At 38.2% G+C, this 27,030-nt stretch overlaps 1 protein-coding gene across 1 annotated transcript in view; it reads left to right on the top strand.

Moving 5' to 3' along the window:
* Positions 1–1,102: 1,102 nt before the first annotated feature.
* rad51d (RAD51 paralog D) overlaps positions 1,103–27,030 on the top strand; it is a 45,563-nt gene continuing 19,635 nt past the window's right edge. Inside the window, exons 1-3 of the mRNA XM_038290762.1 lie at positions 1,103–1,456; positions 1,534–1,595; positions 16,510–16,628. Coding sequence (XP_038146690.1) covers positions 1,375–1,456; positions 1,534–1,595; positions 16,510–16,628 — 263 coding nt within the window. The 5' untranslated portion in view covers positions 1,103–1,374. The remainder of the gene's footprint in view (positions 1,457–1,533; positions 1,596–16,509; positions 16,629–27,030) is intronic.

The raw sequence follows: 27,030 nt of genomic DNA, 5'->3' as shown, positions 1-27,030 counted from the left end.
AGATAGAAAACTTTGAATCAATCTGACTGGATGATCTGGTGAACTGGAAAGTGCCTTGAGATGACGTGTGTTGTTAATTGGCGCTATAGAAATAAACTTAATTAACTGAATTATTAATTGAATTAAACTAATTGAAATATCTATTTTCTAGATTTATGGCAACATTAATTTATTGGGATATCTTATAACAAATTACGTTTAAATTGGATTGAACTGAATTGGAATGAAGTATTGTGGTCCTGATGGATAAACAGATACATGGATGGATAGATGGATCAACGAACAGACAGACGGACGGAAGGAGAGATGGATGGATGGATGGATGGACGGACAGACCGATGGATGGACGGACGGATGGATGGATGGACCGATGGATGGATGGATGGACGGCAGACGGATGGATGGATGGAAGGACGAATACATGGACCGATGGATGGATGGACATAAGGACGGACGGATGGATGGATAAATGGATGAACGGACGGATGGATAAATGGATGGATAGATGGACAGACGGACAAACAGATGGATGGATGGATGGATGTAAGGATGTATACATGGACCGATGGATGGATGGACAGAAGGACGGACGGATGGATAGATGGACGGACGGACGGACAGACAGACGGATTAATGGATGGATGGATGGATGGATGTAAGGACGAATATGGACCGATGGATGGATGGACAGAAGGACGGACAGATGGATAGATGGACGGACGGACGGACAGACAGACAGACAGACGGATGGATGGATGGATGGATGTAAGGACGAATACATGGCCTGATGGATGGATGGACAGAAGGACGGATGGATGGATAGATGGATGGACGGACAGACAGACGGATGGATGGACAGAAGGACGGACGGATGGATGGATAAATGGATGGACGGATGGAATACATGGATGGACGGATTAGTGGACAGATTAATTTAAGAACTGTTAATAATTTGTTAATTCATAAAAATGAAAATCCTAAAATGTCAAATAAAAAGTTCATACAGTTACAATTAATCTCACCAACAAAAATAGACAAACAGAAGGAAAAACCTGCTCTTTGGGAGTTTACTACATTTCCCTGGATGCATTGCGCGAGAGCTACGGCAAGCTCTGATGGGCTTTGCTTCTTTCCATGCTGCAGTTAAACTCCAAAGTTATAGTGAGCTATTGAATTTCATCCAAACTAATGGTTCTACCAATAGAAGCATTTTAAGTTTTAATATCTTTAAGTAGAAATCTACAGAGCGAACCATTTTCTTCTTTTAAACGCGTCGCTCTTAGACTGAAAAGTTTGTTAAAGTTAGCCGCGAAGCTAACAAGATCTTTAGCTACAATTAGCTGCTAAATGATGGTAAGCGGTGAGAGATGAGCCATGGTGGTGTTACTGGCGGGGATGTGTCCTGGTCTGGATGCGGATTTACTGCGGAGTCTGCGGGCAGCTGATGTCAGAACAGGTTAGTCTGAATCTCTGCTGTTTTAATGACAAATAATTAAGATTAGCTAAATAAAACCTGGATTGTTGTTTTCTCAGTGGAAGACCTCGTCTCTTCTGACATCGAGGATCTGGCTCAGAAATGCTCCGTTTCCTATAAGGTATTTAACAGGAACAGGTGCATTTATTTGTTTATTTTAAAAATGTTCAGACATTAGTTAGGGCTAAAAACTTTTGGGTTGATCAGAGTGAAGAGCAGATAAATGTTCCAGATGCCTGCGTCAGCATAACATTACATTTATTAAGATATTTCCAGTGTTTGTTCTTCTGAATAACAGTTATCTGACAATCAGGGGGGCATGTACCATTACTGAACAGGTGCCTAGGGCCCCAAGTTCCTGGGGGCCCCATAAAACATGGTTAATACAATTATTCTTTATTTGTGCACATTAATTATGGTTTTGATATAAAAAATCCTTTCACTAAAATGCTTATAATATTATCTTTTTTTTTGTTGTTCTCATTTTTATACTCGCATCTGATAAACTAGCCTACTGTGTAATGCCAGGATCAGCAAACATTTTGGATGTTACATTTTCGTTGTTTGTTGCTGAACATAATTGCCTCACAGCATTGTTGCCCCATCTTTTCCCAGAGAGCATGATTGAAATTAAAGAAAAGAAATACATTTAAGTAAGTAAAGGGGGAAAAAAAACTAAACTGTCAAAAAAATCTGAGAAATTTTTATAATTTATATACAATACAGTTCAGTTCAGTTTATTTATGTAGCACCAAAGTCATCTTATCTTGGGTCACTTTACAGACACAATTCATTCAGATTGGTTCAAAGTTTTCTATCTAAGGAAAACCAGCTGATCGCATCGACTCTTCAGCAATCCCTCACACTAAGCATGCTTGTAGCGACAGTGGAGAGGAAAAACTCCCTTTGAACAGGAAGAAACCTCCAGCAGAACCAGGCTCAGTGTGAGCGGCCATCTGCTGAGGCCCACTGGGGTTCAAGGAGACAGAAGCAGACATAGAAAAAGAAGCATAGATACAAAAGGCAACTGTAAAAGGCAGACGAGCTCCAAGCCAGCTCCCATGTCAGAGAATAAAGAGAGCACATCCAGTTAGTCACAGTCAGAGACACAGGACTACACTGAAAAACGGGCAGATCTTGTACATATAGAAACAAAGGTGTTGATGGCAGCAGCACAGCTGATATTTCTCTCCAGGATGGAGTCACAGCCAAACAGGAACAGACCAGATGAAGCTACAAAAACAACAAAACAAATTTCCTGAATCCGCCCCTGCTGCTAATGTTTTGTCATTATTCAATTCAGTTTATTTCTATAGCTCCAATTCACATCATGTCATCTCAAGAAACTTTCCAGTTCAACCAGATCATCCAGTCAGATTGATTCAAAGTTTTCTATCTAAGGAAAACCAGCTGATTGCATCGACTCATTGACTCTTCAGCAATCCCTCACACTAAGCATGCTTGTAGCGACAGTGGAGAGGAAAAATTCCCTTTGAACAGGAAGAAACCTCCAGCAGAACCAGGCTCAGTGTGAGCGGCCATCTGCTGAGCCCCACTGGGGTTCAAGAAGATGGAAGCATATAATGTCATAAATTAAATGAGTTTTTTGGCGCACAGGCCCCAGCAGAGGGCTTTGATGCTGTGAATCTACATTCGCTAGGATGAGTAACCTAAAAAAGGATTACAGACGTCTAGACTAGAAATGAGAGGAGAGGCAGAGCAGTTGATCAAATTATCACCAAATGCAAAATGGATAAAGTAGACTAACTATTAACGACTTTTCCAAACCTAAGCTTATTGAAAAAAAATATTCTATGGACAACATTAGAAAGCTTGGTCTGTGTAAGGTAACCAGCCTTGATCAATGATTGGAACAGGACTTTAATATCCAGGCAGGGCTGTGCCAGATTATAGAAAGCCTCAAAAAATCATTTGGTCAACTTGCCAAAGGACATTTAACCACTAAGAATTCAGGATTATATTTTTAACCAAGCCTGTAGGAATAATATAGATACTCAATGGATCAAAGAAAATACAACTTATTAAAACATATTAAATATTATTAATTAAATAACCGCATGCTTTTAATCAATAGAATGGTATCCTCGTGATTATAGTTAATGTATGAAAAACCATCTCACCCAAACTTTACATTTTAAATTCTTTTTGAAAATGTATGTGGATGGATACTGCTGTTTGCACATTTTTTATTTTTATTTTATAGCAATATGTCCGTGATTATTTACCATTGTTCTATCTGACTAAGAAATGTCTACGTTGATAAATTTCAGTTATATAATTTTCATTTTGCTCAAACTGAGAGCCATCATTTTAAACAACTGACGATAGATTATAAACATTTTTGACAAAACAGCTTATTAATACCTCATAAGAATATATAAAAAATATGTTAGCTAAGCCAGTTGATATAAGATTGATTGAAATTGTTTAAAAAACTTGTTTTTTGATTGACTTATCCTCCTAATCGTAGAGGGTTTTAAGCCAGTTATATTGTAGATTTATTTGGAAGAGAAGACAAAGCTGCAGGGAGGCAATCAGCAGAGACTTTACCAGCATTTAACTCTGGCATTGTTGCTAATAAGACAGGTGGGTTTTACTTTAAAAAATCCTTCTTTGAAGCTTTAATTAAACTCAAGCTGCTTCCATCAACAGGCGCTCCTGTGTTGACCTCTCAGCAGCTCCAATTAGAGGCCAAAACAAAGGGTCAGATCTGCAGTGGGAGTCTGAGGGACCACTGGGAGGCTGGTTATCAGCTCCGGAGATAAATGCCTGGAGGCTGAACAACACGGGGCAGAATTTCCAGCTCAGTCGCTGGGTTGAACCTATAACTTCAGCAGGCTGTGAGGTTCCATGATCCCAAGGGGAAACATCTATGAAGTTGCCTTTGACTTAGATTTGTATGCATCTGCTGGATTTCAGCTCACATCTTCTGATTTCAAATGATTATGCAGGTAGATTCTCTTTGAAAAGCTATCAGGAGTTGAAACATCTCACCTATGTTTGCATGGCAGTCTCCAAAAGAAACATTTTAGCCAAGAGTTGCTGAGACCTTATATGGGTCCATCTGTTGATCTTTTCTGTGACTCTAAAAGAATTCAATTGAAATCAAGAATTCAATTTTGCCATCTTTCCACTAAAATTTGGAAAAAATAAATGAAGTTTTTCGGTATTAAATGAGAAAAGGAACTATTTTAAGTTATTTTAATCAAGTTTTTTCCAAACTCAATCACTGCCAAAAACCATCCATCCATTATAACACCATGTGCATCAAGGTAACAGAGGGCAGGCCCCTCCCTATCTCCAGTAGTCTATGGGCAAAAGGAAGTTTACACTCTGGGTGGGGCCCCAGTCCATTGCAGGGCAAACCAGAGACACAAAACAATACATACACACTTAAAAAAGACTTGGAGTCCCCAATTAACTTAGTAGTCATATTTTTGGACACTGGGAGGAAAAGTTCATAGAGAACCCAAACAGGAATGGTGAGAATGTGCAAACTCCACAAAGAAAGACTCTAAATCAGGGATCAAACTAGGGCTGCAAAGCGATTAATCTGTTGATTATTTTTTCGATAAATCGATTAATTATCGGATAGCCAAAGGTTCCTTAAAGAATATATTTTTACAAAATGAAAACAGGTGAAACAGTTGCCTTTTGTATCTAAACTTCTTTTTCTATGTCAGCAGATGGCCGCTCACACTGAGCCTGGTTCTGCTGGAGGTTTCTTCCTGTTAAAAGGGAGTTTTTCCTCTCCACTGTCGCTACAAGCATGCTTAGTGTGAGGGATTGCTGAAGAGTCAATGAGTCGATGCAATCAGCTGGTTTTCCTTAGATAGAAAACTTGGAATCAATCTGACTGGATGATCTGGTGAACTGGAAAGTGACCTGAGATGACATGATGTGAATTGGCGCTATAGAAATAAACTGTAAAAAAAAGATATTGGGGGAGAAAAAGCAAACATTACAAATAAAAGAAAAATTAAAAAAACGAATTCAAATAAGACAAACATGAGTCCCTTGTTTGTCTAGTCTAAAATAATAATTAGGCATTCAATTTGTGTCAATGATTCACATGGAAGTGATTATTTTGGAGTATTTGGTCTGTTTGTTTATTAATGGTTCCCATGAGAAACACTATATGTGGGAGTAAGGAGCAGCAACACAGAATCTCTGAGCAAGCAGCTCCAACCAGGAAAACTCAGGGATGCTGGCATCCTCCACAGAACCTACCCCCCATTTCCTCTGTCTCTGGTTCCCGCGGGTCCTTGAAAAGTCTTAAAAGGCATTGAATTCTTCAAAATAAAACTAAGGCCTTAATTGGTATTGAAATGTCTTAAATCCGTCTTTCGTAGGTCTTAATTTTAAAACATAAATAGGATACATTTTATTATAAATTATTATTATAAGTTATTATAAAACATTAAAATTGACCTTTTTTTTTTTTATTTAAAAAAAATAACGGCTCGCCATTATTGGTTCCGTCCCCATAGCGGAACCAATAAAGCGTTGTTGCGGCCGGGACATTTGGGAGATGCACCATTAACTTTTTGTCTGGAAAAAATAAGAGAAAGTGTAAATGTAACCTAAATTGTCTCCAGCCAAGAGTTTTCTCCACGGCTAAAACCAGGGAACATACATGAGGCTCAGTGGATTTAGTGCAAGAAGTCATTCAAGCTCAGAACGATGGGAATTAAGGCAGTGGAGTCGCACATGCGAAGCGCGAAACACAAAGCGTCAAAATGGAGTTACAGAGAAACAGCCGGTATTTCTCAGTTTAGTTCCACCCTTGTCTCTGCAACGCCTCCTCTTATCACCAAATCAAACATAGAAAACCATACAAAGAAAAATAGCTGCAAAAAAGACTTAGCACTGGTTATGTTGGGGCTTTAAAACTGATTAGTTTTGTTCCCTGCTAAAACAAAGTTTATGAATTCAGTTAAATAATTGTTAAAATATATCTGTCATTTGTGTGTTTTTAGCTTTCTTCCTGTATCGGAAGCTTTTCAACATTTGAAACATTAGTGCAGTGGTTTATGTTAAAATAAACCTTTGGGTTAAGTTGTCGCAAGCAGGTTTTTCTTGTGTTTCTTGTGAATTTGGTCTTAAATTTTTATTTCAAGTGGCATTAAAAAGTCCTAAAAAGTCTTGAATTTAACTCGCCTTATGCTGTAGGAACCCTGGGTGGAGAAGGTGGAGATAGATCTGACGCTCTGTTGCAAAGCCACCATCGTTGGGATTACCTCCCCACCCAGTAGCTATAGCGATTAGAAGGTAAAACTGATGATTGTTTGTTTGCAACTAAATGCTGGAACAGCGTTAGCGTGAATGTTTAGGGAGGAAAAAAACCCAAAACACAACAGGGCAGATGTGACATAAATAAATCTTTAACAACAGCTGCCTCTGGAGCCTCAGTGGGTCAAGTAAAGGTCTGGATCAGTGGATGTTTAGCTAGATTAGTGGTATTACCACCTTTGACCGCAACCTTTTGGCTGAAAATCCGGCAAGTCGCTCCTTGAAAACGACTGTGCTCCTTCTCACGTGACCTAAAACCAAAACATACAGCAGCTTGCTGCAGAGTTTGACCTTGATTCTTAATCCTTGAGTTTGGGGTTTAGACGCTTATTTTCCACAGTTATAAATCTTAAGCTTTTTGTTATTCTGCATGCAGCTGCCGTGGTTTCGGTTCAGTCAATGTGGGAGGAGGAAGTGATGGAAAGGGAGCAGCACAAACGAAAGAAACATGGATACGTGTTTGCAGATTTGAAAAAAAAAAGAAAATTAGGTTATTCTTGTTTTAGCAAAATACAAAAAAAAGTCAGATTCATGTTTAAGTTTAAGGATTTATTTAGTTAATGTAATGGAAAATATATGTGCATAGAAAAGGCAGATATAAATTGCAAAAATAAAAAGCCTTTGCTGCACGTTTGGGTGGGGTGGGGGGTGTGATTTACAATCAGGCCAAGTTCCTTTGAGCCCCATAAAACTCTTGTTTCCATGTATGGTTAATACAACTAATCCTTTTTTTTTGCAGATTAATTATGTTTCGATGAAAATCCTTTTGCTAAAATGCCATCAGAACGTTTATAATTTTAGGTGTGTCTCAGCCGGCCTTCAGTTTCCACCATATTGGATCAGTCCCAGGGTTCCCGTTGGTCCTTAAAAAGTCTTAAAAGGCATTGAATTCTTCAAAATAATACTAAGGCCTTAATTGGTATTAAAATGTCTTAAATCAGTCTTTCGTAGGTCTTAATTTTTAAAACCCCATAAAAAGGATTACTTTTATTATAATTTATTTTTGTAATCTAGATAAAACATTACAATTGACCTTTTTTTTTTTTTTTTTTTTTTTTTAAATAACGGCTCGCCATTATTGGTTCCGTCCCGATAGTGGAACCAATAATGCGTTGTTGCGGCCGGGACATTTGGGAGATGCGCCATTTACTTTTTGTCTGGAAAATCTGAGCAAGTGTAAATGTAACCTAAATTGTCTCCAGCCAAGAGTTTCCTCCACGGCTAAAACCAGGGAACATACATGAGGCTCAGTGGATTTAGTGCAAGAAGTCATTCAAGCTCAGAACGATGGGAATTAAGGCAGTGGAGTCGCACATGCGAAGCACGAAACACAAAGCGTCAAAATGGAGTTACAGAGAAACAGCCAGTATTTCTCAGTTTAGTTCCACCCTTGTCTCTGCAACGCCTCTACTTATCACCAAATCAAACATACTAAGAAAACCATACAAAGAAAAATAGCTGCTAAAAAGACTTAGCACTGGTTATGTTGGGGCTTTAAAACTGATTAGTTTTGTTCCCTGCTAAAACAAAGTTTGTGAATTCAGTTAAATAATTGTTCAAATATATCTGTCATTTGTGTGTTTTTAGCTTTCTTCCTGTATGGGAAGCTTTTCAACATTTGAAACATTAGTGCAGTGGTTTATGTTGAAATAAACCTTTGGGTTAAGTTGGAGCAAGCAGGTTTTTCTTGTGTTTCTTGTGAATTTGGTCTTAAATTTTTATTTCAAGTGGCATTAAAAAGTCTTGAATTTAACTTGCCTTATGCTGTAGGAACCCTGAGTCCATTTTCTGCCCCCAGACATCCATGGCTATATTTTTTATATTTATATATTTTTTTAAAACAAAGCGGAGTGTGTATGACGTCATCCACGCGCCGGACTGTAGTCGTAACAGGCAGCCCGGGCCACAGCCGGCTACGCTCTACCCCTTCTATTCATTCTAGCTAATCTGAATCGTTCAATTCCATTTGGAGAGCGAGATCATCTGTGGTAGCAGCACTAGACATCTTCCAGGCATGTGAGGAAAACTAGTAGCAGTTCAGCGGACAGGATGAATGAATGGATGACATCATACACCCGGCGCTTTGTTTTTAAAAGATATAAATATTACAAATCTAACCGTGGATGTCTGGGGGACAGTGATTGGCCTCCATGTTCTGAATGCTGGCGTACCATAAAGAATAAATGATGAACAGTTCAGTTTGTGCCTTCAAGTCGTTGCCCATAGGAAGACATTACTTGGATATAACCTAACGGAATATCTTCAGAACGGCTCCAAATGACACAAAACTCATATGGGTGAGTAGAACATGATGGAATAACGGAAAATCAAGGGCCAAATGTAAAAAAAAAGGTGTTTCCCTTTAGGGCAGTTGGCCAAAATAAAGCCCATTTTCTCTAGAGATCTTTTAGAGACAGTCATGCCCTTATCACTACCCAGCTGGGTTACTGTAACGCCCTTTATTTGGGGGTTAATGCCTCTAACATCGCTTAACTCCAGAGAGCGCTAAACGCTGAAGCGTGTCTTTTATCTGGCAATCGTAAATATTACCCCTTTTATTTGTTTTGAAGTCTGCCCATGGTCTTGCTCCATCTTATCTTTCTAGTTGCTGCACCTTCATGCATCCTCCCGTTCACTCAGGTCAGCCGATCAGCTGCTTGATGAAGGTTCTCAGTCATCCAGGTCATAGTCATTCCGTAAAAGTTTAAAAAATATCCAGTGGACTTGGTTTCCAAGATTTGAAGACGTTTCGCCACCTCTCCAGGAAGCTTTCTCAATTCAAATGTCTGGATCCGCAGTGAGTTTGAGTCTTTATATAGACGAGGCCTTGTATCGCTTGGAAACCTGTCTATGATTCTGAAGGCCAGTCTGGGGGTTTTATCTTTAGGATGCACTAGCCTCTGTCTAAAACCCCCACACCAACCTTCAGAATCATAGATAGGCTTCAGATATTACAGGCTAACAATGGAACCAAACGACCCATTCATCGGTTTCTATTTGCGTGTTTCCAAGCGATACAAGGCTTTGTCTATAAAGACTCAAACTCACTGCGGATCCAGACATTTGAATTGAGAAAGTTTCCTGGAGAGGTGGAGAAACGTCTTCAAATCTTGGAAACCAAGTCCAGTGGATATTTTTTTAAACTTTTACGGAATGTGTGAGATGTTGATTGTAGTCTGCGATACATTATTTTAAATGACCTTTATTTTTATTCTGTTGTAGATGTGTCTATAGATGAGTCTGTAATGGTGTTATGTTGTTTCACTGTACAGCACTTTGGTCCTTTGCGAAATTAAAAAGTGCTTCATAAATAAAGTTGGATTGGAATCCAGAGGTTCTGAGTTAAAGTCCCACTCCCACAGACTGCCACTCTGGGTCCCTGAGCAAGACTTTTAGCCCCACGTTGCTACCTGGGTGCCACACAATGGCAGCCCACTGCTCCCCAAGGGGATAGGTTAAATACAGAGGTACATTTCTCCAATGTGAGAACAATAAAGGTCAGTTATTGTTATTATTATTATAACCATAAAATATTGTCAGTTTTTGTTATACCTGCCTTATTTATTTGGTATTTATTTACAGTTATTTAACTAGCACATGCAATTCTGATCAGAAATACATAAAAGAAATTGTATAAAATAGCAAATATTTTCCTGGTATCGATATAGAGTTCAACATTTTTGTGCCATTGCAACCCTACTGTGGTTAAGTGGAAGAGAGTTGGACAGGGATTACCTTGGGGCATATGTCAGTTCAGATTGGTGGCAATCCAACTCAGAGGCAACCGAGGCTGGGTTGGAAGAATAACGCTCTGCAAATCAGATAGTTGTAGTTGGGTTTGATTTCATCATCTTCTCATGTCCTCCGTCAATTAGCCCTTGGGCAGAGCTCATAAGACTATGTAAGATCAGGACAGGTTTCTTGTAGAACATCATAAATGATTTGTCTTACCATCGGGTACGCATGGAGGAAAAAAAGCTTTTGGACAAAAGCTGTACAAGAAAGAAGCCTCCTTTCCCAAAACACATCGACAAAGACCTGAAACTACGCTTAAAATACACGTATGGGAAGATGAAGATTTGAGCAAAGTTAAATTCTCTGATGAATCGTCCAACCGATCGCTTGGAACACCTGGAGAAGAATAGACAAAAGGTCGTATGTGAGGAATCCGGTTGAAGGAAAAGGAATTTGGTTCCTCCCAGTTCTGTCAGAGAGCTCTGCCATCACTAGAGCGATGTCAAAATACCTTCAAAGAGCAACATCGTTAACTATCCAGGAAGTTTTGTGATCTAAGGAATTTCAAACTTTATTTATAATAAGATAAAAGGGGGAAAAAAGGCTAAAAGATCAAACCAAAATTTACAGATTCCTTCTTTAAAGTAGGTCCTAGTAATGTCACTTTAGGAAAAAATCTTAGAATTTCAGTTAGATTTGACTTTTACCTCAGAAAGATCAAAGCAATCCACAAGGAACCTTAAACCTAAAAAGCTCTGAGGTGAAAAAATATTAAGAGCAGCGAGGAGGACTATAAGCAAGCCTGAGTGTCTGAAGCTGAGAAGACTGAAATAACAGACAAATAAGAGACAGAGACAAACTTCTTTAACAATCATCTAATGCTAATTTTGCACCGATACCAGTATCGGCCGGGGCCCCGATCCAGTAACCTGACTCGGCCAGATGGATTTGCTCCGCATATCCATCTGGAAACCTTCCGTTGAAGTAATTTTGGGAAGGGGCGAAAATACTGCTTAGCTGATTGGCCTATGTTGGTGATAGACGGGCCAAATAAACCAATCAGATCAATGAAGCATATAACGTACTAACAGAGCAACGACGAAAACACAACCACAAGCCAGGCTACTCTTGCCGAAACCAGCGGGAGAAGAGCAAAAACATCTATTCCTTCTGAGAAAAGCCTCCAGAGCAGTGTTTTGCTCTTCTTTCAGTGAAGAAATACTCTGTAATTCCGATAAAACTTGCTCGGCTGAAGCCGCCATGTTCTTTAGACTGAACTGTCGCGCTTCTCGTTGCGTCACACCTCAACCCGCCTCAAAGCCAACGCTGATTGGACGTTCGTTTGGTGAACGGCTCCAAATTTTCTTTAACGGAGAGTCTCCAGACTGATCTGCGAGTGAAACCTTGAAAGCTCGCGAGATCAGGATGGTCTCACGAGGCTACCGATCCAGCACAAAAATGATGGTATCGGTATCGGCGAGTACCAACCAATAGGGCACCGATACCATTTTGAGAGCCAAAAGTTCTTCAACTACTGTCACCCATTCCAGGTAGGCAATAAAAAGTTCTACCGGATTCTCTTTGTTTTAGTCTTTTTCCTGCTTCACAAAGGTAGGCAGCAGCTGGATAAAGCCATGAGGCGGAGTTACCAATCTACTTGCTCTGGAGAGCAGAGTTTGCTGCTCTTAGATGTTGTCTCCAAAGTCTCCAGTAGCAGAAAAAAGTCTCTAGATTTGGCGCTAGGAGCTTTTTAGAAATCAAAGTGCTAGAGGGGTCTGAAAAGTCACTAAATATAGCGACTAAAGCGCTAAGTTGGCAACACTGCTCTTTGCATGGTTTGTTTTCAAATGGTTTGCTGCTGTCTGTTTGGACCTTTCTGAACATGTGCAGCAAATGGGCTGATCCAATATGGTGGAAACTGAAGGGGGGGGCTGAGACACACTTAATATTGTCAGCGTTCTGATGGCATTTTAGCCAAAGGATTTAATCAAAAACATAATTAATGTGCACGAATAAGGAATAGTTGTATTAACCATACATGGAATCAGAGTTTTATGGGGCCCCCAGGAACTTGGGGCCCTTGTCAACTGCCTAATATCTTCTAACGGTGAATCCCCTCCTGACTGTATGGCTGGTGAGAATCAAGCAGTAAGTGGGCAGATAACACATTGCAACTGTATCCTGATAGGCTCACTGATTCACGACGCTACGGCCCATTTAACACCAAGCTAATATCTTTCACCTCCATAAGATGAAAAACATAAGCTCCTTTAGGAAGCTCTTTTTGTTCTTTTATGAATATCCTAAAGGTGGGTCTATTAAAAGCATTCACTCATTGCAGCAAAAAGAAAATGCTTAAAATGCTCTATAGCTCTGTGTTCATAGCCTGGAAGCAAGTAAACTCATATAAAGCTTGAGGAAAATCCATATATTACGTTTATGTTTTAGAACAATAAGGCAAGTTTTACCACATATTGGCTCTGATCAATAACATAACATATAACCACAACATTTATCTGTTTTTTAGAGTTCAGCAAGATGATTAATTATAGCCATGTTTCATCGGACTCGCTCGCCTCGCCTTTTTGTTCTTTGGTTGGAAGTTACCTGTAGTTTAGAAAATGAAAAACCAGGATCTCTTTGAAAGCTGATTGATTAGTTGGCGTGAAAGCCTGTCAGGTTAGATCCTCCCTGTCATCACCGTCTGCTCTAGCAGTCGGTCTCGGTCGATGCCTGTTGTGTTTCTCTGCCTAATTAATGAGAAGGCAAGAGGTGCGTGTGGGGGATTTACCGTGGAACCGTTTATTGATATGCTGGAGAGCATTTCTCCACAATGCGTGGAGCAGCAGCGGCGAGCGGAGGCTCCGGTGAAGCGCTCAGACTTTTTCGACAAACTGTTTATAATCCAGCCTCGTTTCTGGGAGGAACATTTTCAAAGAATAAACTTTTAGTAGAGAAATGCAGCCGGATGCTCAATGCGGTTCCCCTAACATGTCTATCATAATGCAAGAATGGGTGTGGCTCCGTCTAGATCAATGGTTACTGAGCCATAGATTACAATTAAGCAAGCCAAACTTTGTTCTCTGCTGAGCTTCTTTGCTGCGCTTTGCTGTCAGTTACATAAAAAGGTGTAGAGTTCATCCACTGAACTAATGAAGATACTTATTCTAAATAGGAGCCAATTTTATTTCTACGGTCTTTGAATAATTGCGCATTTGAGAAAAATTTAAAAGGAAATTAAACCTTATAAATTTATCCTCCGGCTGATTCTAAAGGTAGGCGTCAGGAAAAACCTTGTTCCGTCTCCTGGAAATTAGTTCATTGCCAGAGTGACCTACGTTTAGGGATTCTGGGAACGACACTTGGTGCTGTTTTTACAACATCTGGAGAAGCACAAGAGCCTAAAAATAGTTGCATGAGTTTAAATCGGAACAGATGTTAAGTGCAGCGATTTAAAGGAAAATTCCGGTCTGCAAGGAATGATCAATGGATCATTATTTAATTTAATTAAATTAATTTATTTATTTCACAGGGACAGTGTACATTAAAAAGCATTCCTGCAAATGCACCAGAATTTATGCGTACAACGAAAACATTTGCGGTGATTTAATGAATTTAGCCTTAAATAGTAAAAAAAATTAACAATTTTCTTTGCAATCACTGAGTCTGGGAGCGGCCATTTTTGCCCAAATATAGTAACCCCTCCCTCCTGCCATCTTCCAGCAGTGACGTCACGGTGCGGTAAGCCTAGCGCCATTCTCCCCGCTTTACAAGCTAAATCAATGGGAACTACTAGACACATCTGCAATCAACAACAATTATTGAAGATTTCCAGAGGACTTCACCATTGAAATTCACCAGAGCTATAGTGAAACTGACAATGCCCACGTGCATGGCAGCTGGATGCTGGAATACATCGGGTAAAAGTGAAAAAAAGAGTTATTCCACCTTTCTGATTCCTGATCCTCCACGGACGGGTTGGTCGTTGGATCGCCAACTGGAAGAGGGAGGATTTGCCATCGAACTTCTGGCCAGAGAAAAAACCCGTAATATGTAGCCAACATTTGGAAGAAGAATGTTTTCAAGATGACTTGGATAAAAGCGCGTTGTGACAAAAACACCAGATACAGCACTGGGACTTGATCAACAGCCGATACCGCACCGTGACGTCACTAACCAGTAGGTGGCAGTAGTTGCATTTTATAGAACTCCGGTTTGCCACATCATCACAACATCACATCACACATGTTAGCAGATGAGGAGACATCCATAGGGCCCTATAATTCCGCGATCGCAGAATCGCGGAGTTGGCAAATTAACGTGGAATCTAGTGTAAACGCATAATTTCTACATTTGAAATGAAATTCTGTGCCGAGCAGTTCCCTCGTGACTTTTAAGTGTCAGGTGAACTATTGTTTAGAAAGTTTTGTCAACATTCCATTGATTGGAAGCGCAAAAAATACTAAATACAAATACAAAACTCTTCTCACAGACAAGAGAGAGACTCTCTGAACTCAATACAAAGAGGCTGGCAATCATGTATTTCAATTGTCATGTTTCTGATAGGTGGGAAGCTTAAATGAAGAAAGGTAGCTCACAAGGATTAGTCCTACAACTTGTATACTTGTTTAAGTAACTTTTGATCAAAAGTTTTTGTCTGTTACATGATGACAAAGTCCACTTTAATCATATAACTCAGGAATACTTGCTGTATTTTGCCTTGTTTTTTATGCACTTTAATGTACTGTATGGAAAATATGATTCTTTATGAAATACTTTATAATTCTGAAATTAAGAGGTCCTATTTTATTTTTTTACTTGAAAAAGCTAATGGAGCACTTTTATTTATAACCATTGGTTGATATTAATAATATTTTGTTAGTACTTAGAGTGCAGTGTTATGTTGCATCATGCAGTAAAAGTACTGAGGAAATGTGTTTTTTTATCTCAATAAATTTAAGGTCATTCCTATTTTATTTGTGTACATTTTAATCATTAACATTAAAAGCACGTTCTTTTTATGCAAAGGGTAAATACGGAAGAGGATTAGGGGCAGTGGAAAAAAAAAAATTACTGATTTTTAAATTTTATTTCAGTTTAGTATGGGAAAAAAGTCAGAACTCTGACTTTTTTCTCAGAATTTGGACTGAATTCTGACAATAAAAAAAGTCAGAATTCTGACTTTAATCTCAGAATTCTGACTTTTTTCTCAGAATTCTGACTTTTTTATTGTCAGAATTGAGTCAGAATTCTGAGATTAAAGTCAGAATTCTGAGAAAAAAGTCAGAATTCTGACTTTAATCTCAGAATTCTGACTTTTTTCTCAGAATTCTGACTTTTTTATTGTCAGAATTGAGTCAGAATTCTGAGATTAAAGTCAGAATTCTGAGAAAAAAGTCAGAATTCTGACTTTTTTCTCAGAATTCTGACTTTTTTATTGTCAGAATTGAGTCAGAATTCTGAGATTAAAGTCAGAATTCTGAGAAAAAAGTCAGAATTCTGACTTTTTTCGCATGTTAAACTGAAATAAACGGAACAAAAATTAATTTTCAAAAATTAAAATAGAAAAAACTGAATTTGGGAAAAAATAAAATGGATTTTATAGGGTCCTACATCCATGGCTCCAGCCTCATCACAAAATTATACTTTGTTCTTAGCTCTCATTCCATTATTAGTTTTAGGTATAAATAATGACCCATTGATTATTCCTTGCTGACCGGACTTTTCCTTTAACAAATTCTGTATCAATTGGTTTGAAAGACTCTGCAAACCTTGTTCAGGGCATTTGAAAGATGACATTTGAAGGAAAAATCTGGGTCATTTCAGCATGAGTCAAACTAATATATGGTTCCGCAGACACAAAATCAACTTCATTTCATAGCAATTATAAGTAAATGCGATGAAGTTCATCGGTTGCTGGATGATTCTGAAAACTTTCCAGCTGGTGTCTGCAGCAGCGGTTTGAGTCGGTGTTTTCTGTATTTCAGGCTCTGTTTGCCATCCGCCGGGTGCTCCTGGCCCAGCACACAGCCTTCCCAGTGTCAGGCGCCGATCTATATGAAGAACTATTGAGCTCCACAGCCATCCTCTCTACTGGAAATCCCAGGTAAAGTCAATTGTCCACACAGTATGACACACTGCTTCATCTGTCAGGGGCTGCAGGATTAAACAGTGAGCTCAATAGCATCACAGCAGCTTACAGCCAGGCTTATCTGAGGTATCAATATTCCAAAGGAAACATTTGTACGGTTTTTCCAATCTTGTCGAAGCTCCTTTTTCATCACTTCCATCATTGAAACCTGCCAGTGGTTCATTAAAGTCCTGCTTTTAAAAATAATACCTAATTTTTTTATGTGACTTTTAAATATTGCAAGGTTCATTTGTTCTGATCTTCAATAGTTTTAAATCTTCATTTGTTTTATTTTTCTAGATTTGACATCTGATATTTCCATTCTATGTTAGTTTTATTTCCGATTTTAGTCTTTAATAGTTTAGTTTTTGGAAATGCTTAGTTTCCGTTTAGTTTTGGTTATAGTTTTAGTCGATTTTAGGCAAGACAAAAAAGAAAAATAATAGTTAAAATAAAATCCCAGATAAGGACAGAGCAATGCAGCGACACAAACAAACCGACTGGCCTACTGCCACCTGCTGGTGTAATGCGGTATGGTGAAAGTAAGCAGAAAACAGCAACTGGAAACTAGACCTCACATTAAGGTAGAGCTGCAAGAAATCTCTAGTTTGCCAATTAATTAATCTGTTGATTATTATTTTTTTTTATTAATGGCTTAATAATTGGTTAGCCTAAAGTTCCTTAAACAAGACTTTTAATTAAATTAAACCAGGTGAAACTAAAAGTTTTCCACTTGAGGAGTTCTGGATAGAGTGGATAGTTTTTATCTGAAATGCGAAATATTTTACATATTTTCATTTATTTTTTACAATATATTGGTATAATAGCTGCTCTAAGTGGGTAGCTCTGTCAGCTAAAGGCATGTTTTAGAGTCTCTACACTCTGAAATATACTAAATTAGTTGTTTCCATAATCGTTTAATCAAATTAACTGTTTCAGTCCTACATTAATTTAATATAAAGACACAAACAAAAAAACTTTAAAATGGTTTTGTTATTCTTATTGCAGTATCAGTTTTTTGTTTTTGTATTTTTATTTGGATGGTATAGTTTTTATTTTATTCCATTATTGGTCATTTTTCATGGACATTTTTATTTAAGGAGGAATCAAAGATGTTGTGGGGGTGATGGTGGGGCTTTTTTGGATTTCTCTAGAAGTAGGCCATTCAAATCTTGTTGTGTTGTACTTTCACATTGAATATTTATTAAATTTTAACAAAATGCTCCCTATGAAATATGAGTTTTTACTCAAGATAAAAAAAGGACCAGGTTACAGCACCATTAATCTCTGCATCACTTTAAATTTCTGTAAACCGTCTCCAGGCTGAAGGACAAAGGTACAGAAATGGACTCAATCATACAGCTTTCTAGTTTACGAATAATAACAGCCTTTTTCACAGCTACAAATACAGAAATGTGACACATCACCCATTACAACATATCCCTAAATGTCATTAGGCATATATATATATAAAAAAAGAGGGAAAACGCATTTCCTGTTAAACTGCTCATTAGTTTATTTTAACTATACAGAAGCCATAAGTAGCTTTTCTATAATCGAAGATTATTATTTTTAGTAGCCAGAAAATAAATAAGATTAATACTATATTTGTTTCCAAAATCAAACAAATAAATATATCTTATAAATGAAAATATTACATTTTTGAATGTATTAAATAAGACTGATCAAGACCGCACAGACGGTGAACTGGTGAAGGAAAAGTGAAATGGCGTGCTCAAGGATGACCCTGAACATTTAGAGGATGTTTGGCTCAACCTGCTGCTGTGAAGCAGGATTCTCCACCATGAACAGAATCAACAATAAATCTGGATCCAGGCTCAAAATGAGCTCCTTGATATGTGCTTGAGAATGGCTTAGTCTCCGGTTAAACCCAGGTTTAAAGCCTTTATAGGGAAACCCAGTGAAATACTTTGAAAATCAATATTCTAAGCCAGTAGTGTTATTTGAATCCAGGACAAGAGTTTACTTCCTTTGTAACATTAAAAAAATGATATTTTTATGGCAAAATGAATGGCAATTTAATAACAAAATTTATTCTATAAGAAATTCATGAAAAACACTGAGAGTAAAAAAAAAAGCACTTATTTTTTGCTACAATATAACCTTAGATGCATTAATGCTGATACTTAAAATTATATTTTTTAGTTTATAAGCCTAAATATAATTCTTAACTAGTTTTTTTTTACTTTTCAATTAACTTCTTACTTTTTTTTCTTGACTTGTTAACTTTTTTTTTCTCCAACTTAATTTATAGTGATTTAATATATCATTCAAAGGCTCATCTAATTGGTCAGATGCCAAAATAAGATGTGCAGCCATGTAACAGGATCTTTGCTGAATTGCTAGATATAGATCTTGTGCGTCTAGATCTCACTGAGGGACGGGGGGGGGGACTCCATTTGTAAGGGAATGAAGTGATCAAAAACCTGTGGAAAAGGGTTAAAGCCTAAAGCCCACTGCTCTCATTAAAGGAATAGTACACCCAAAACATGATTAGCCTTCATTTTCTACTCACCCCCATGCTGAACAACACTCTGGAGTACTTTTTTGATATCTCAAATGCATCTGGAGATCTGGGAGGCTTCTTGCTGTCTGCTGACATTCAAATAATGGAGGTCTATGGCGCCCGAGGCAGAAAGGTCCATAAAAGTCCACAAAAAACGTGTCAATATTCCTCCATACTGCTCGTCCAATGTATTCCAAGTGTCCTGAGTGGGTAGCATCCAGAATTTACTCTAAACGAAGTCATTTAGAATGTTTTTAGAGCATAAACAGTAGTGTATAGGATTTCCTGAAAGCGCGTTCACGAGTCTACGGAAACTGCGGCAGACCAAACCAGATGAAAGTGCGCATTCAGCGTCTGCTCTGCCGATAATGCAAGCGTAGAAGAAGAAATGTGCTGTTTACCTGTGCAAAGAAAGAAACAACGAAAGAAAAATGTCTGAGGACTTCAGTGTTGAGGAAGAGCATGAGTTCTTTGCCGAGCTGAATGCGCTGGTTTGGTCTGCCGGCTTCCGTAGCGTCGTGAACGCGCTTTCAGGAAATCCTATACACTACTGTTTAGGCTCTAAAAACATTCTAAATGACTTCGTTTCGAGTAAATTCTGGACGCTACCCACTCAGGACACTTGGAATACATTGGACGAGCAGTATGGAGGAATATTGACACGTTTTTTGTGGACTTTTATGGACCTTTCTGCCTCGGGCGCCATAGACCTCCATTATTTGAATGTCAGCAGACAGCAAGAAGCCTCCCAGATCTCCAGATGCATTTGAGATATCAAAAAAGTACTCCAGAGTGTTGTTCAGCATGGGGGTGAGTAGAAAATGAAGGCTAATCATGTTTTGGGTGTACTATTCCTTTAAGACAGAAAAAATAAAGAAAATAACAAACGCTCAGTTCAGGTGTTTGAGAAAGTATGGGAATCAGGAAATTGTCTATAAGCCAAAATGAACGATTGTTGTTCTCTACTTAGAAAAAAAAAACACTTTAGATTTTAAAATGGAAAAATTTTCTATTTTCTTGAAATATGTTTTACAGATTATGATTAAAAATGTCTCCGGACCTTTACTGCAGGGTTCCCGCTGGTCCTTGAAAAGTCTTAAAAGGCATTGAATTCTTCAAAATAAAACTAAGGCCTTAATTGGTATTAAAATGTCTTAAATCAGTCTTTCGTAGGTCTGAATTTTTAAAACATAAACAGGATTATTTTTATTACGATTTATTTTTGTAATCTAAATAAAACGTTAAAATTTACCTTTTTTTTTTTTTTATAAAAAAAAAATAAAAATAACGTCTCGCCATTATTGGTTCCGTCCCGATAGCGGAACCAATAATGCGTTGTTGCGGCCGGGACATTTGGGAGATTCGTCATTAACTTTTTGTCTGGAAAATATGAGCAAGTGTAAATGTAACCTAAATTGTCTCCAGCCAAGAGTTTCCTCCACGGCTAAAACCAGGGAACATACATGAGGCTCAGTGGATTTAGTGCAAGAAGTCATTGAAGCTCAGAACGATGGGAATTAAGGCAGTGGAGTCGCACATGCGAAGCACGAAACACAAAGCGTCAAAATGGAGTTACAGAGAAACAGCCGGTATTTCTCAGTTTAGTTCCACCCTTGTCTCTGCAACGCCTCCACTTATCACCAAATCAAACATACTAAGAAAACCATACAAAGAAAAATAGCTGCTAAAAAGACTTAGCACTGGTTATGTTGGGGCTTTAAAACTGATTTGTTTTGTTCCCTGCTAAAACAAAGTTTGTGAATTCAGTTAAATAATTGTTCAAATATATCTGTCATTTGTGTGTTTTTAGCTTTCTTCCTGTATGGGAAGCTTTTCAACATTTGAAACATTAGTGCAGTGGTTTATGTTAAAATAAACCTTTGGGTTAAGATGTCGCAAGCAGGTTTTTCTTGTGTTTCTTGTGAATTTGGTCTTAAATTTTTATTTCAAGTGGCATTAAAAACTCTTAAATTTAACTTGCCTTATGCTGTAGGAACCCTGATGATTTTCTTTATTCGGACCCCGATGATTTTTAATTAGTCACCCCTGGTATAGACGTTAACTTTGAAGATTTAGTATAATAAGAACCCTGCTGACCAGAGAGTTCCCAGTGTTTACCCAAAATGCTTTGTGTTCCTGCTTTTATCCGATCGGTTGAACTAAAAATCAGTGCTGGTGGTTTTACTTTGTTACTGAGACTGGCAGGGATTTTCTGCTCTTTAAAGCAGCTGAATTTAAAAATACAGCAGAGTGGAAAGAGCTTCAGAAGTGGCCTGCGTGCTGCATCCCTGGACTAAAGGGACAATTTGGCAGCTAAAAGCGCCTCCTTGTCTTGTTGGTCCATTTGGCTTGTATAGCATATCCTTAAGTGGCCTCTGATATATCAGCTGCATTAACTCTGCTCTCTACTTTGACCACGTTCTACTGAAACAAAATACAACAAACACTGCAGAGAGGAACAATAAGGCATTTTATCGGCACATCAGAGAATCAAAATTTAATGACTTGGAAGAAAGCAGAAATCCCCGCTGCTGTCAGCGTAGCGTCGGCTTACAGCACACACAGAGAAAGGTTTGATGTCTGCTGTTGCTTCATGATTCACTTGTCAAAGCATGGAAGGGTAAATATTCATCTTTGAAGGGGGGGGGACCCCTCTTCAGCCAGGCTGCAGGCTTGTCTCGACAAATCTGTGAAATGGTCCAGCAAAGCATCATTTATAGGGTGGGACCGACTGTTGTTGATAATTAATGACCACAGGTGTTTCCTCTCTCTATGTGCTTCTTTTTAACTGTTTTTTATAAATTAGTTACAGCAGTGATATGAAACCAAATCTTACATGTTGGTGAAGCGTGTTGGAGCATGCCTTGGCTGCCCTCTACTGGTGAGACTATGAACTGAACTGTTCAGTTTTATTCAACTGTCAAACAATACTGAGCATCAATATTGACACTTTTTATATATATATAAAATTTGGTTGTAGCTACATGAACATTATTGTACCTGGAAGTCATTATAAAGCATCCTGAACTGTGATAGATTCTTTTTTGTAAGTGGTTTAAATTATCTAAATGTTTTTTTGTTGTTTTATTTGTATTTTCCCTTAAAAGATTTGTATTTAAAAACTGAAAAAAAATATAACTTTGATTAGAAACATATTTAGCCAAGTATTTTTCAAGTAGTTTTCAAATCTATTTTTAGAATTTCTTAGGTTTGGAGACAAGATGCGAGTGTTTTCACCATCATAAATGGTTTTTAATACGACAAGAGAATCAGAAGTCTGATTTAATTTCAGACGGTAAGAAAAAGAAGATGAATTTTGTTCCTGCATCAACTTTCACAGATAAAACTTAAAACTTGCTTTACAATGCCCAAACGAAAAAGCACATAAATACATAACATCTAATTAATTTAAAAGCCTGTCAATGCAAATGTTTTTAGCTGCATTTTAAAATGTTCAGGAGAATCCACTGGGCAAAAACAATCATCAGTCGGGGTGTGACATCTTGAAGAGAGCAATCTCCACAGGTTTTAAACACTGACCTCTATTTAATTAATGGATTGCTGATTGCCCAAAAAAAGTGAAGCCACTGGAGGCCATATTGGTACTCCCCACTCCCATGTAGATGCGCAGTAACGATGTCTACCTGTGTAGCATTTAGCTGCAAAAACATGCAGTTTACCAGCTGTCTGAAGACCTTCCACAGGTAACACTCTGGATGAACTAACCAAAAAAATCCACATAGACCGATGGATCCTATAGTATAGTATGTAGCATAACATTAGTCTGGCTATCTGGGACTGACTGGAAGACGTGACGGAGTTAGACATCGACATTGTGTCTAACGTAAGAAAATAGAAAGTAGAGCAAATAGAAAGTCACTGTGAAATGTCAGTGTAGTAATTCTTTATTCAGTGGATGATGCTGTCGTTTTCGAAGGGTTTGTTGTATTTCTCATTTGAAAAAGTCATGTGCTGAAATATATCGCATGTTATATTGATGAAAAAAAACCCAACTCAAACATTTTTAAAGTTGTAGGGAACGGCTGTTCCAACGGTTGCAGTTCTGAATTCTCCCGAGCGGTGCCCGACTTTACATGAGGGACTAAAGTGAATGTGATTGGTCGATTATCAAGGGGGCGGGATTGTTGTGGCGGAAGGTTCGCAAGCTATTTGGTTGTGGGCGGTTTGTCGGAAGCATCTTGCTAACCAGTTAGCAACTTAGTGCTAGCAGGTTCCCAATGGGAAATTCCATTGGGACCAAGTAGCACTAAATTGGTGACTTAGAAACGACACTGTCAAGGAACGCTATGGACAGAGGAAACATGCAAGAGGAGGAGAGTCGGCACTTTCCAGTTCACCAGATCATCCAGTCAGATTGATTCATTCATTTCACGACGCTACGGAAACCGCGGCAGACCAAACCAGATGAAAGTGCGCATTCAGCTCGGCAAAGAACTCATGCTCTTCCTCAACACTGAAGTCCTCAGACATTTTTCTTTCGTTGTTTCTTTCTTTGCACAGGTAAACAGCACATTTCTTCTTCTACGCTTGCGTTATCGGCAGAGCAGACGCTGAATGCGCACTTTCATCTGGTTTGGTCTGCCGGCTTCCGTAGCGTCGTGAGCGCGCATGTGCGCGCTTTCAGGAAATCCTATACACTACTGTTTATGCTCTAAAAACATTCTAAATGACTTCGTTTCGAGTAAATTATGGACGCTACCCACTCAGGACACTTGGAATACATTGGACAAGCAGTATGGAGGAATATTGACACGTTTTTTGTGGACTTTTATGGACCTTTCTCTCTCGGGCGCCATAGACCTCCATTATTTGAATGTCAGCAGACAGCAAGAAGCCTCCCAGATCTCCAGATGCATTTGAGATATCAAAAAAGTACTCCAGAGTGTTGTTCAGCATGGGGGTGAGTAGAAAATGAAGGCTAATCATGTTTTGGGTGTACTATTCCTTTAAGGCTTTATATGTGAGAAGGAGGATTTTAAATTCTATTCTGGATTTAACAGGAAGCCAAAGAAGAGAAGCCAGGATAGCAGCACCATGCATTTGCAAGGAACCGTTTTGCTCTACTGTTGCACTAATATAGAAGGAATAACAAAACCTGTCGCTACTTTGATGATGCAGTTGTGTGCATAAACCTATTAACTACTGTGCAACCCAACTTTTTTTTGTTCTCAGATGTTACGTTCTCTCTTCCTTACTTCGTACTGCTATTGAGTTTATCCTTAAACCTAAAGTTAAACTGTTAACCACTTTAAGAACAAAGTTTGTAAATTCCATGATTATAAAGTTTCTGCTCATCTCATCTCTAAACAATGCAAAGATTATTCACTAAACTAAAATGATTTCATAAACTGACCAACTTCTTCCGCTGCAGTTAAGTCTGAATTTCCCTTCAATCAAATCCCAAGATGAACCCCATCAGGTCCGAGTGTTCTGAGCACGCTGATGAGTACAGCCTGAGGGAGATTTCTTTTTCTTTTTTTTTTAAATCATTGACTTTTCAAGGGCAATCACTTTCATCTCACCCAGCCCTTGTGAGAACACAATGTGATGTTCCATCAACAGCAGAGCCTCCTCCACAATCTTGTCAGAATAGGCAGCAATAATGCAAATAAGTCCGTCTCCAACGATTCTGCTCCTGACAATCTCCCAGCAAGGGGCTGGTTGGAACTGAGGGAGTCACCTTCAAGCGGGAGGACCTTGGCTTTGTAAATTCAAGTGGATGCTTGTCACATCCATCAAAACAAGTGAGATTAAAGGAACTAAAACAACTGCACACATTTCAGGTCTGTTGCTAAATGTCGCCAAATGCGAGCACCACATGTCAGACAGTCGAAGTACTGCTATTTCTCAGAACGAGTCGCAAAAGGCTGACAAGGCAACCCTCTATACATATATTGCATTAGTGAGTTTAGTCGTTCAACAGGAGAATAAATTCCCAAAAATATACAGTTCACCCTAAAGAAGGAGTAAAAAGTTCACCTTGTATCCAGACAACTTTAGGTGAACTATCTGCATTATTTCAGTCGTTGCACACAGCTACAGCTCACACTGTACGACAAAACCGCAGGGTGTAAAAGTTCAGAGCTCACAGCAAAAAATAAATAGTTATTCCACCTTTCTGATTCCTGATCCTCCACGGACGGGTTGGTCGTTGGATCGCCAACTTGAAGAGGGAGGATTTGCCATCGAACTTCTGGCCAGAGAAAAAACCCGTAATATGTAGTCAACATTTGGAAGAAGAATGTTTTCAAGATGACTTGGATAATAGCGCGTTGTGACAAACACCAGATACAGCACTGGGACTTGATCAACAGCCGATACCGCACCGTGACGTCACTAACCAGTAGGTGGCAGTAGTGTTCTTTGACAAACATGGATGCCTCCAGTAAAGCACATTCACATGAAAATTACTCTGAATTAAAAACACTGATCATTTATTCAACAGGATGGAATCATTTCACATTTAAAGAACTTTCAGAAGTTTGAATTCTGAATATGACTTAATTTAACAAGCTTATGGAAATTTTAAGGATGAGTGATATTTCCTTTGATGTAATTTAGAATTGGATTTGTTTTCTGTTCTTTTCTATTAGAGCAATAGATCAATAAATGGTTCTGTAAGAAAATATTACTCATGTTTCTGTCAATCATGTCTGTTTTTTTTATACCACTGGCAGCTTTTTTGTATTCAAAGCATCTTAAACATAGCATCCATAATTAAAAACACTAAAATGCGGCTACATTAGGACAACTATGTGAGGAGAGTGGTCTAAAATTTCTCCATTGGATCTGCAGTTCAGACAAGGTTAGATGGAGATGGATGCGTGGAAACAGGTAGAGATTTATTCTATGAAGCCTGAGAAAACTCAGTATTTTTGGTATTTTCTTTCAAGATTTATGTACATTTAAAACGATAAACAATAGAGTATCTGGCTAAATGATTTCACATCAAGTTTAGCTAAAAGTCATACTTTACAAAGCTGCTCTGAGGCCGTAATTTCTTGTTTTGGTCTTAGAATACGCTGGAAAAAATCAAAATCTCGATAAGTGCATTTGTTGTTGGATTGAGGAGGTAAAGGAGACATTTTGCCAATAGAACAAGACAATTTAGACTTAAAATAAGAAAACACAATTGCATTGTGTTATTTTAAGTGCATACTATCTAATTATCTTATTTTAAGTGTAAATTTACTCATTCCATGGCAAACTATCTCATTTAACTCATCAAATTAAGGGTAAATACACTTAATTTAAGAATTTTTTACTCATTTCTAGATAGTTTTTTCCAGTGTAATTTCTAACTTTTAGGCACCTTTTAATTTTTGAAATAAATTTTCAAAATGTTGTCAAATTTTAGACTAAATTTAGAACTGTAGTCATTTGAGCTTCATTTTAACTGACTAAAAGTGGTTTTTTTTTTTTGTTATTTGTTATAACTAAAGCGATTCTAATCTAATTCCTGACTGGTACCAGCACCATTTGTTTCTGTCAGAACCTTTGCCAGGGTTTCCTAGTGGATTTCGAGCAGAAGTAAAGTGAGAATGGCATTTGTGTGTTTGTATTGTATTTTTTTACATGCATGATGAAAAAACCCGTAATATGTAGCCAACATTTGGAAGAAGAATGTTTTCAAGATGACTTGGATAATAGCGCGTTGTGACAAACACCAGATACAGCACTGGGACTTGATCAACAGCCGATACCGCACCATGACGTCACAAATTACTCTGAATTAAAAACACTGATCATTTATTAAACAGGATGTAATAATTTCATATTTAAAGTACTTTCAGAATTTTTTCTAAATGTGATCAGACTTTTCCTTTAAGC

Source organism: Cyprinodon tularosa, unplaced genomic scaffold (genome assembly GCF_016077235.1).
Source record: "Cyprinodon tularosa strain WSP-4 unplaced genomic scaffold, ASM1607723v1 ctg288, whole genome shotgun sequence".
Taxonomy (NCBI): Eukaryota; Metazoa; Chordata; class Actinopteri; order Cyprinodontiformes; family Cyprinodontidae; genus Cyprinodon; species Cyprinodon tularosa.
Note: the sequence above shows the minus strand (reverse complement) of the source record. Positions and strands in the feature narration are given on the sequence as shown.